The sequence below is a fragment of the Miniopterus schreibersii genome, assembly GCF_964146895.1.
Source record: "Miniopterus schreibersii genome assembly, chromosome: 4".
Lineage (NCBI taxonomy): Eukaryota > Metazoa > Chordata > Mammalia > Chiroptera > Miniopteridae > Miniopterus > Miniopterus schreibersii.
In genome coordinates, this window is record NC_138105.1 from 47,098,757 (window position 1) to 47,111,395 (window position 12,639).

At 41.2% G+C, this 12,639-nt stretch overlaps 1 protein-coding gene across 1 annotated transcript; it reads left to right on the plus strand.

Moving 5' to 3' along the window:
* Nucleotides 1–349: 349 nt before the first annotated feature.
* TLR2 (toll like receptor 2) lies at nucleotides 350–11,194 on the plus strand. The gene is made up of 2 exons (XM_081137007.1): nucleotides 350–404; nucleotides 7,846–11,194. Exon 2 carries the CDS (start codon nucleotides 7,862–7,864, stop codon nucleotides 10,208–10,210), a length of 2,349 nt encoding a protein of 782 aa, XP_080993133.1. The 5' UTR covers nucleotides 350–404; nucleotides 7,846–7,861; the 3' UTR covers nucleotides 10,211–11,194.
* Nucleotides 11,195–12,639: the final 1,445 nt, after the last annotated feature.

The window sequence follows — 12,639 nt, forward strand, 5'->3', positions numbered from 1 at the left end:
TCGGGAAATCCCACAAGGGGGCTTCTAGCGCCTCGGTTCTTTCTCCAGCCCCGAGACCCGCAGCCAGCCCGCAGCGCCTCCTCTGACCCGGGCCCGCACCAGGCGGAGATCCGGGCAGGACCCACGCGCGTCGACCCGGGCCCGACCCACGCGCGTCGACCCGGGCCCGCCTCGGGCCGGCCGCGACCTCGGCCTGCGCCCCCTGCAGAGCCTGCGGGGAAGCGCCGGAGGGAGGCCGGGCCACAGCCTCGGGCCCGCGGGCCGGGGAGGGCTCGCCTCCCCCTGCGGCGCGGTCAGGGCGCAGTTCCCGCCGCGCGCTTCCCCGCCGCCCAGCTCCCGAGCCCGGGGTCCGGTCGGGGTCCGCCAGGGCGCGGCTCGCAGGCGGCTCCGCGGCTCCCAGGTACGTCGGGCGGTTTTCGCGGGCGCCGCAGCCTTTCCCCGATCGGGCCGCGCAGGGGCGGAGGGGAGGCGCGGGACCTAGCGGGGCGCGGGGCGGGGGGACCCTCCTGCGCGTTCCGCGGCCCCCGGGCCCTCAGCGGGGCGCGCGCGGGCGGGGAGCGCACCTGGCCCGCGAGGACTCGCCCCTCCTGCGCCCCCGCCTGCGCGGCCCTACGCGGGAAGTGGGCACGCGACGGCGGGCGGAGGTGCGCCCCCAGGAGAAGCGGGGGCCACCCGGAAAAGGACGGGGCGCAGGAGAGATGCGGCCCGGGCGCCCTGCCAGCCTCGGAGGCCCCAGGGGTCGCCGCGGGGAGCTTCTGCTGGGCTCCCGCTGCCCGCGGCCGCGTCTCCCGGGAGACCCGGGTGGGCGGTGGCCCGCGGGGTGCTCGGGCCTCCCGGCGCCCCCGGGGCCGCCCTCCCCGCGGCCTCGGCACCCCTTGCTCTGAGCGGCGGCGGCCCAGCCCAGGTGAAGGCTTGGAGGCGCACCCGGGCGTCCCGCCGGGGCTGTGTCTGCGCTTACCGGTCACCGACAGGACCAGACTTCGAAAGGTTGGGTTTGGACACCGGGGCTCAGAAGTGGGACAGGTTCAGGACTCTGGCTCCCTAATCCGGGCCTGGCCGCGGCTCCGGGGTGGTCTCCAAGCCGCCTGCACCTTCCTTCATCCTCAGAGCGTCTGAGTTGTGTCAGATATGATTATGTCTAACCGGTTACCATTAGAACATAACAGAGCATTCAGGCAGAGAGGAGTTTTTAAAACAAGAACGCTTGAAAGTTTCGCTTATAACTTCTTCAACTTGTGCAAATGAGAAGTTGCGTTTGCAACTTAGGTGCAAGCCAGGTTCATGTTTTCCCGGGGGTGGGGGGGAGGATTCAAGTCTGAGATGATTCATATCTTGCAGAAGGTGTTATCTGCACTTTACTCAGATCTTTACCAAAAAGCAACTGGTAGGCAGGGTGCCCTGACTTGAAAGTAGAGACCAAAAAAAGGGAAATAACAAACATTGTGACTATTTGAAAATGACTTATTCACCAGTATTTTAAGTTTCTTCCTGTTTTAAGCAGAGAACATTTGCATCTTTAAACTTTTTATGTCAGCAGTTGACAGCATGTTTTGGAAGTTTCTAAGCTATCAGTTAATTTTTTGCATTATTATTATTATTTTTTAAGAATTTGGCTTGGCTGCCCTGGCCTGTGTTGCTTAGCGGTCAGAGCGCGGGCCCAGGCCCGGAAGGGTTTCCGATTCAATTCCTGGTGGAGGGCATGTTCCTGGGTTGCAGGTTTGATACCCCGCTAGTTGGGGCGCTTGTAGGAGGCAACCAACGGATATGTCTCTCTCACATAGATGTTTCTCTCTCTCTTTCTGTCTCTCTCTCCCCCACCCTTCCTCCCTCCCTTCCACGCTCTAAAAATCAATGGAAAAAATATCCTCAGTGAGGATTAACAAACAAACAAACAAAAAAGAGAGTTTGGCTTGGCTGGTTAAATATCTTGTTCTGATTTTAGTGACTGTATGTGGCATCTTGGGTGTGACCTCCTCATAAAGATCTTTTGATAAATACAAGTTGTATTTACTTCTTCCAAATAGTAGGCTTGTTTGTCAAAATTGTTTTTCCCCCCACAATATCACTTAAAATTTACATTTTCCTCATACTGAAAAACCACATCTGAGTTTATGAGTGCATTTGTTAAAAATTCAAGTTTTCTTCTTGCAGCCTACTTTTACCAGGTTCATTTTCCATACTGCTAAAGAACATATGTTCTTGGGCACTTTTTTCAATGAGAGTCTCTAGATAAAAATTCTTTTAGTTTTTGAATGCCTGAAAATACCTATCTCACCTTTGCTCTTGAATGATCATTTAAATGGGTATGGATGTCTAGGTTGACAGGTATGATTTCCCAGCCCTTTGAAGATATTATTCCATCATTTTCGGGGTAGGTGAGAAATTTCTATTCTTTTTTTTTTTTTTTTTTGCTTGGGATTCAATATGCGTTTGTTATCTGGGAACCTATGTTTTTCTTCAATTCTGAAAAACTTTTAGTTATTATATCTTTTAATATTTTGACTGACACCAGCATATATGGCAGGCCTGGGGTTTCTCTACAGGAGTCTGGCTTCCAGCCAGGTTGAGACTCTGGGTGAGAGGGCAGAGATTTTTTTAGATCCCTGTTCACATAAGGTGTCTATAACCTTTTTCCTGCACATGGCTTTATGGAGAGTCTACTTTCAGTTCTCTGCTATGCATTGGGCCACAAGTCTCTTCACGCCTGCTTCACCCAGGCATTACAGCCCTAGCCCTAATGTGGATATCTGGCTGTGGTTTCACTGTGGGCCACAGGGTTTCAACTTCCTCCCTATTCTGGATCAGCAGATGTCTATCCTCTAATGCCAGGCTTCTCAGACTTCCATCCTTTCCTGGGTCTTGGAGGAATAATTCCTCATGACCCTGCTGCTTTCTGAATTCTTCGAGCAGATGATTTTTATACTTTGCCCAGACCTCCATTCCCCATTTAGATACGACTCCATGCAGTCTAACTTGAGCTGTCACCAAATAGTGTCTTCCATTGAGGAGTTCTCTGCCCCATGCTGTAATGTATTGAGGAACTAAAAGAAGAGAGAAGTAACTCTGATCTTAAGTGTCAAGTTGTTAATTGCAATTTTCGCATTATCAATAATTATTGTTGAAAACTCACCGTGCTATAGGTACTATATAGTATTTGTATGAGATAGCCCAAGATCTATGTTCTTATAAAGTTGAAATTTTAAAGAGAAAAGGCTAGGAAAAATTATAAATAGATGTATTTACCTTAAATCTTAGCCAAAAACGGGTATATATTTCTTAAGTTATGTGCTATGTATTACAAAGTGGAAAAAAATAAAATAATTTTGGTTGCCTAGTACATTATACTAAGAGGACTTTTTCAATAACTGATTAACCAGAAAGACAAGGGAATAAATATAGTACCAACCAGTAATAACTATCTCGTCTTGATCTTATTGATTTTAGAGGTAGGTGCAATACTAGATCAATAGTCTTTATGGGTTAGTTTCTATTGTCTCCTGTTTCTGCTGTTCTCATATTTATTATTTTTCTTCCTTTATTACCTGGTTGTCTTTTTATTGTGTACTGAAAATTCCTTTTGAAAAATTGCAGAAAGACATTTGAGGCCTAGTATGATATTATCTTCTGCAGGTACCCATAAGCACTAGCATTCCAGAAATCATGTTAATTCATTTTCAGAAATTAAGACTGTCTGAACCATCCAGATAAATCAAAGCTGTGCTGCAATCTCTCTGAGGATTTGTTTTGCTTCAGTTCAGCCTTACCTGTCTCATCCATGACTGCCCCACACCTTAATCTTTCACTCCCTGTCCTTCAAGGCTGTCAAAAGCGCTGCAGCCTATCAGAGTATGCTGATTGTGTTCAAGGTGATAAAAGACAAGATGAGAAGTTTTGGCAGAGAATCAGAAACTATAAAAAGTAGCATAGCAGACGTGAAAAAGAACCAAATAGAAATTATAAAGATGAAAATTGCAATAACCAAAAAAGTTAAAAGCAGTGGATCGATTTAACAGTAGATTAAACACAGCCAAAGAAAGAAAAATAAGCTAGAAAACATCTCAAGAAAATACCTAGACTGGAACTTGAAGACTAAAATATGGAAAGAACATAAGAGAAAAAAACCTGGAGGGTACAGCTAAACCAGTGATTAGATGAAAATTTATGACCTTAAATGAGTATCTTAGAAATGAAGAATGGCTGAAAATTAATGAGCAAATATTGTGCCTCAAGAAACTAGAATAAGAGGAGTAAAACCTAGAGAAAGCAGAAGGAAGGAAATAGTAATATAAGAATAGAAATTAATAAAATGGAAAATAGAAGGTGTATAAAATGAGAAGTGGGATTTTTTGGAAAATGCCAATAAAATAACAAACCCCTTGAAAGTTAATTCAAAAAAGCAGGCACAAATAACTCATCTAAGGAGGGAAGTTCACTATAACTTCTGCAGACATAATAATAAGAGGATATTATTAGTAACTGTGTCAATAACTTTGAAAAAAACACACACGATAAATTTCTTGAAAAACACAATTTAGCAAAACTGACAAGAAAAAGAAAAATCTGAATAATTTCATAGCTGTTAAATAAATTTAATGTATTTCACACACAAAAAAAACAAGATAAATGAACAAACAATAACAATAAAAACTGCAGGCTCAGAAGGTGGCATTAGTGAATTCCACCAAAACCAAAGAAAGAAAATTTATAGGGCAGTTTAACTTCTGAGTTTAGATGCAGAAATTCTAAACAAAATATTAGTAAATAAAATCCAGCAATATATAAAAAGTTTAATACATCCAGACTAATTTGGGTTTATTCTAAAAATGCAAAATTATCTCAACACTGAAATTGATTAATGTAATCACCAGTGTTTATTAACAGGATAAAGGAGGAAATTCATGTTATTATCTCAATAGATACAAGAAGAAAAATAATTGATAATTTCAACATTCAGTAATCAAGAAAATGAAATAAAGGTATAAGGATTGGAAAAAAGAAATAAAACCATCACCCAGAAGGTGATATGATTGTATACATAGGTAAAAAATTTTAAAACCTACCAACTGTGGAATTACTAAGTTAGTTCAGCGAGGTTGTTCAATGCATATTAAGTATATAAAATTTAATTAAATTTATACATAAAGATGTATATGTCATATTTATATACATCACACTATTTTCAAAGCTCAAAAGTATCAAATGCCTAGGACTACATCTCACAAAATATGCTCAAGACCTCTATGAAGAAAACAGAAGATACGAGTGTGATAAATTAAAGAAGTCTTAAATAAGTGGAAAGATATATCATGCTCAAGGATTGGGAGATTTAATATTGCGGTGATGTCAACAATTCCCAAATTGATCTACAGAGTCATGACATTGTTAGTTAAAAGAAATAGGTTTTGTTTTCGAAACTGATAAGCTGATTCTGTAATTTATAAGAATATGCAAAGGGCTCAGACGAACCAAAACTTACTTTAAGAAGACAAAAAGGAAGGACTTACTTTTCTGGATATTAAGATATATTATATATTTAATAAAATGTGTTGGCCATACAAGGATAGACAAATAGACACTGGATCAGAACAGAGAGCACTGAAACAGACCCACTACTATGCAGACATGTGGCTGTTGGGAAGGTAATATTGTTGATTGTTTCCCCAAAATGATCCTTTTAAAAATGGTGCTGGGTCAATTAAATATACATATTGAAAAAAATAAATAAATACTGTCTGCTACCACAAATATTAACCCCAGGTAGATCGTAGGCTTAAAAGTGAATGGTAAAGTAATAAAGATTTAGAAATTAACAAAAAGAATCTCCGTGATAATGTAGGAAAGATTTTTTTAAACATGCCACAAAAATCATTATTGAAAAACAAAATAGAAAATTAAAGAGCATGTGTTTATCAAAAGATTCCACTAAGAAAGTGAAAAGGCAAACCACAGAGTGGAAGAAGATATTTGTAACACATCTATCTTCCATTTCCAGAGTATATAAAGAGCCCCTATAACTTAATAATTGTAATAATAATTACAGTCCTGTTTCACATAGCCTTTCAGTCAGTGATGAACCGCGTATACGATGGTAGTCCCATAAGATTATAATGGTGCTGAAAAATTCCTATCGCCCAGTGACGTCGTAGCTGTTGTAATGTCATAGTATAACAAATACGTGTTTGTGCTGACTCTGGTGTCAACAAATCTATGCTGCCAAGTGTGTAAAAGTACAGCACATTCAATTCCGTAATGCTTGATGATGATAATAAACGACTGTGTTCCTGGTTTATGTGTTTACTGTGCTCTACTTTTTATTGTTAAGCAGTACGCTGTTCCCCAGGAGCAGTCTCATACACCTTGTATGGACACCCCTCTTGATTGCATCATTTTCTCTTGTGCTTGATGTAATCTCATGGGAGCAATAGGCTAGACCATGTAGCCTGGGTGTATGGTCGGCTTTACCATCTAGGGTGGTGTAAGCACACTCTATGATGTTCGCACAATGATGAAAATTGCCTAATGATGATTATGACGTTATAGTTTATCTGTCCTGTAACATGTTGTGAGTTATTGGAAAAAATCAGAAATGTCTTTATATACTGACATAGAACGATGTGAAGTTATGTTTTTAGATGAGAAATGAAAATCCAGCATAAATATGCATGGCATAATCCCAGTTATCTAAAAATGATAGGAGGGGATGCAAAGCAGTGACACTGGTGTGTCCATAAGTCTGGCTGCAACAGCAATTACATTCCCAGACCAAGTATATGTTAATATTAACGTTTTCTTTTCTTTTTTTATTATTTTTTCTTTTTTTATTTTTATTTTTTAAATTTTATTTTTGTTTAAAATATTACAGATGTCCCTTTTTCTCCCCAATGACCCGTTCCACCCCATCCCCTCCCGCTCCCCAGTCCCTCTCCTCACCATTGCCCGTGTCCTTGGGTTGTGCATATATGCATGTAAATGCTTTGATTACTCTCTCCCCCTCCACCCACCCGCCCTCCTCCATCCCTCTGACATTCATCAGTCTCCTCTATGCTTCCATGTCATTGAATCTATTCTGTTCATCAGTTTATTAAGTTCTTTAGATTCCACATATAAGCGAGGTCATGTGATGTTTGTCTTTCGCTGCCTGGCTTATTTCACTTAGCATAATATTCTCCAGGTCCATCCATACTGACCCAAAGGGTACGAGGCCCTTCTTCTTTACAGCTGCATAGTATTCCATGGTGTAAATGTCCCACAGCTTTTTTATCCACTCTACTGATGGGTACTAGGTCTGTTTCCAGATTTTAGCTATTGTAAACTGCGCTGCTATGAACATAGGGGTGCATAAGCTCTTTCTGATTAGTGTTTCAGGATTCTTAGGATCTATTCCTAGGAGTGGAATCACTGGGTCAAAGGGCAGCTCCATTTTTAATTTTTTGAGGAACCTCCACACTGTTTTCCATAGTGGCTGCCCCAGTCTGCATTCCCACCAGCAGTGTACAAGGGTTTCTTAAGCTGCTGGCTCATTTGTTCTTCCATTCATTCCCTTACCCATTCTTTCAACCCATGTGGATTGAGCCCTGCTCTGTGCTTACGTCATTGCACAGTGGCAGTGTTTCTCTGTTAGTGTTGCTGAATGTGTCCAGGAATTAATTTTTTGTCCTTACGCTATTAATTAATTTTTAACTAAAAGTTAATTTTTATTCATACATTCCATTTGCCTCTTGGCTATTTCCTGGTAGCTCTGTGTGTGTGCATGTGTGTGTTACACTTTACAAAATGTTCCTCAAGAACTGGAATTACAATATGCTGTCAAACACAATCACTCACTTGAGCCTCTTTTATTTGTAGGTTGGATTACGGAACGATGTCACATGCTTTGTGGACAGTGTGGGTCTTGGGGGCTGTAATCAGCCTGTTCAAGGAGGGGACCCCTGATCAGGCTTCTTCTCTGAATTGTGACTCCACCGGTGTCTGCGATGGCCACTCGAGATCTTTAATCACCATCCCCTCAGGTCTCACGGCAACTGTGAAAAGCCTCGTCCTGTCCAACAACAAGATCACCTATGTCAGCAGCAGCGACCTGCGGATGTATGTGAACCTCAAGGTTCTGAGGCTGGGATCCAATAAAATTGACACTATAGAGGAAGATTCTTTTATCTCCCTGGGGAGTCTTGAACATTTGGACTTATCCTATAACCGCCTATCTAATTTGTCAGCCTCCTGGTTCAGGCCCCTTGCTTCCTTGAAATTCTTAAACTTACTGGGAAATCCTTATAAAACACTTGGGAGAACATCTCTTTTTTCTCATCTCGCCAACTTGCGAATCCTGAGAGTAGGAAATAGTTACAACTTCACTGAAATTCAGGAAAAGGATTTTGCTGGGCTAACTTTTCTTGAGGAACTTGAGATTGATGCTTCCAGTCTCCAGAAATATGGGCCAAAGAGTTTGAAGTCGATTCAGAACGTCAGCCACCTGATCCTTCATATGAAACAGCCTGTTTTCCTGCTGGAGATTTTCGGAGATCTTTTAAGTTCCTTGGAACATTTGGAACTGAGAGATACTCATTTGGACACTTTCCGTTTTTCAAAAGTATCCATCAGTGAGACCAAGACAATTAAAAAGTTTACATTTAGAAATGTGGAAGTCACTGATGAAAGTTTTAATGAAATAGTGAAACTGTTGAAATATGTTTCTGGAATGATAGGTGTGGAGTTTGATCACTGCACCCTTAACGGAATCGGTGATTTTGACACATCTGCTATGGACACAGATCTAAGTAACATAGAGACATTAATAGTACGGAGGCTATATATTCCACATTTTTACTCATTTTATGATCTGAGAAGTATATATTCATTTTTAGGAAGAGTCAAAAGAATCACAATAGAAAACAGTAAGGTTTTTCTGGTTCCCTGTTTACTTTCACAACATTTGAAATCACTAGAATATTTGGATCTCAGTGGCAATTTGATGGTTGAAAGCTTATTGAAAAACTCAGCCTGTGAGTATGCCTGGCCCTCCCTACAAACCTTAATTTTAAGGCAGAATCATTTGACATCATTAGAAAAAACGGGAGAAACTTTGCTTACTCTGAAAAGTCTGACTAACCTTGATATCAGTAAGAATAATTTCCATCCTATATCTCAAACTTGTCGGTGGCCAGAAAAGATGAAATATTTGAACTTATCCAGCACAAGAATACAGAGTCTAACCGAATGCATTCCTCAGACACTGGAAATTTTAGATGTTAGCAATAACAGCCTTAACTCGTTTTCTTTGACTATGCCACAACTCAGAGAACTTTATATTTCCGGAAATAAGTTGAAGACTCTACCAGATGCCTCCTCCTTACCCATGTTACTAGTCATGAGAATCAGCAGAAATACAATAAATACTTTCTCTAAGGAGCAACTTGGTTCTTTTAAAAAACTGAAGACTTTGGAAGCCGGCAGCAACAATTTCATCTGCTCCTGTGAATTCCTGTCTTTCACTCAGGAGCAGCAAGCACTGGCCCAGGTCCTGATCGACTGGCCAGAAAAGTACCTGTGTGATTCTCCACCGCACGTGCGGAACCAGCGGGTTCAGGACACTCGTCTCTCGGTTTCTGAGTGCCACAGGGTGGCTCTGGTGTCTGCCGTGTGCTGTGCCCTTTTCCTGTTGATCCTGATTGCAGGGGCTCTCTGCCACCATCTCCATGGCCTGTGGTACATGAAAATGATGTGGGCCTGGCTCCAGGCCAAAAGGAAGCCCAGGAGAGCCCCCCAGAGGGACTTCTGTTACGACGCCTTTGTGTCTTACAGTGAACAGGATTCCCACTGGGTGGAGAACCTGATGGTCCAGGAGCTGGAGCACTTCAACCCTCCCTTTAAGCTGTGTCTTCATAAGCGGGACTTTATTCCTGGCAAATGGATTATTGACAATATCATTGACTCCATCGAAAAGAGCCACAAAACCATCTTCGTGCTTTCTGAGAACTTTGTGAAGAGCGAGTGGTGCAAGTACGAACTGGACTTCTCCCATTTTCGTCTCTTCGATGAAAACAATGATTCTGCCGTTCTGGTCTTGCTGGAGCCCATTGAGAAGAAGGCCATCCCCCAGCGTTTCTGTAAGCTGCGGAAGATAATGAACACCAGGACCTACCTGGAGTGGCCCACGGATGAAGCGCAGCAGGACAGGTTTTGGTTAAATTTGAGAGCTGCAATAAAATCCTAGGTTCCTGCATTAAAGGCCAGTCTTGGACTGGCGGTGGTCTTTATGCCACTACTTGTAACTAAGTCTGTTCTGACACAAGTATATGTAAACCACACGAGGACGTGCTTTACTGAAACTACTAACACTGTTCAAGTTTCATCTAGAGTGCTGTTTTATAAAAACTACTACCAGATTAAAAAAAAAAAGGATATTGCTTTTTTCTTTATCCCAGGAGATAATCATGATCTGAGTACATCACTGATATCTGAATTATCTGTAGCAATGGTTTAGTTCATTAGGAAGTAGCCCAGATGAGAAGATTTCAGATGGCTGCGCAGTCAGCTCTGCCAGCGGACTCGTCTGTATCTATAGAGAGCATTCACCATCCCGCCAACTGTCTCCTCTCTGTGTAGCTGCTCTCATGATCAAAAAGGCACAATGTTTGGGTCACTCAGCCCCAGTATTGCTATCCCTAGATTGATAGTGCTGTGTGTCTCCATCAAACTTTACAGGGTACAAAATACCTGAGAAAGGGTGTGTTTTCATGTGAACTGGGTCTGTCTGTCTGGGTATTTGATAGTTTTCTCTAGCCATAATTACTTGAGCCAGGATACCTAACACAAGATACAGTAAATTATGTTTTTCAATAAAAATCAAACTAATAAAATAAGTACTCAATCTAGAAGAATTGGAAAGACACCTTCCACATCCCTGACTTAAAATCTATGTGAAGTCCTAATTTGTATCGAGTTACTCTGTCTCCCCTGCATTGTAGTGCTTCCTTCTTCTTTGAAAAGTCTTGTTTCTGATTCTAAAAAAGACTTCCTTTTTTTCTCTCTTCTGAAAATTTATTATAGTACCTGTAAGTTAAATAAATTTTTAAACAAGTATAAACCTAGAGGTTCCTCATAATGACAAAAAAATATTTGGTACCAATAATTTAAAAGATAGATAATACTTCCATATGTTAATTTTTATAATATAGATTTAATAAAACATTACATTTAATGCAATTACTGTTATTTACTGATTTGGTGCGGCCGTCTTCTTACGCTGGGAACCACATGTGAAAGGAAGTGAACTTCCTGTGACCCTGCTCAGTTCTCAGCCAGACTGGGTCTGTGTGCTTAATTGGGCTCTGGAGTCAAAAAGTCCTGGGTTAGTAGATATGTATCTTTGGGCAAGTAACTTAACCTGACCCCAGATATTTTCCTGTCCTTAAACTAAGGATAATAATATTGAGATCATAGAGTATGATGTAGACATTAATGTACAGTCATGTAACTAAACCACTGGGCACACGCCCCTTGGTCACCATTCCGTCTGGAAGGGTGAGGAGGGCGAGAGGACCAAGCCTATGGGAATGGGAACCATGGGGTGCTTGCATGGGGCCACAGGGATGCCTGTAGTAGATGTTAGCAGTTACTATTTTCCAAGAAGTAATTCGTCTCCTTACGTATTATGATTGGCAAATGGATATTTTTCTGTTACGGGTACTAGCAGGAATATCAGGGGTCCTGTTGTTCACAGAAAAATATCCCAAAGAAGTAAGTTCATTACGTGAATAACAGGCTTTAGTCCCTGGAACACTCACACAATATTTCTTCTCTCTCATGCAAGCTGCTGGGAAGTGTTATGGAGGAAACCGTAGCCAGTCTAAGAAGAAAATGGAAAAGCTCAGGAGAAGGAAACTTGAGCAGATGCCACAGAAACCAAATACAATAATGAACTTTTTACTTTACTGCTCTATTTCCTACATTAAGTACAATGTTCATTATCACAAGAACTAGACACATTGAACATGGACTTGATCTGTTAGATTGAACTGCAATAATTTGCACAGCAATAGAAATAGCTTCATACTTAATTGATAGATTTAAAGGAATATTTTAAAATTAATCTTTATTTTTCTCATTGTGAATGTTAAACATGTTAATTGTAGAAATTTTGGAAAAGAGATAAGATTATGTAAATTAAAATAAAAATTAGCTCTTATCCTTTCAACTTCAGATAACCACAGATAACTGTGTAGTGTATATAGGTCTCCAATTATCTATCTATCTATCATCTATCATCTAGATATAGATACTATATCTCTCTATATATATCTTCACAAAATTGGGATTCAGTTTTAAATACTTAAACTGCATAAAGAAAATAGCATCTTTATTTTTCTGTGATTGTTTAGCTATTATTATCTAACAGTTTCTGAACTCTGAGGGTCATTCAGAATTCCAAGAAAATTCATACTTGCTACTTCCCCAGAGTTCTAAATTGTTCTGAAAGCTACTCTCATGCACCTGCCCACTGAAGATAAGTGGCAAATACATCAGAGGTCAATTTAAAGGCTCCTTCTCTTCCACAAGAAAAAACTAATTTTTAGTTAGTGTTTTATCCAACTGTGAGCTCTTTTGTCAATAGACTATAAGGTCAAGAATCTTCTTTTATCT

Coding starts and splice junctions, on each gene's coding strand:
- TLR2 (XM_081137007.1), top strand. CDS start 7,862: ATGTCACATGCTTTGTGGACAGTGTGGGTCTTGGGGGCTGTAATCAGC.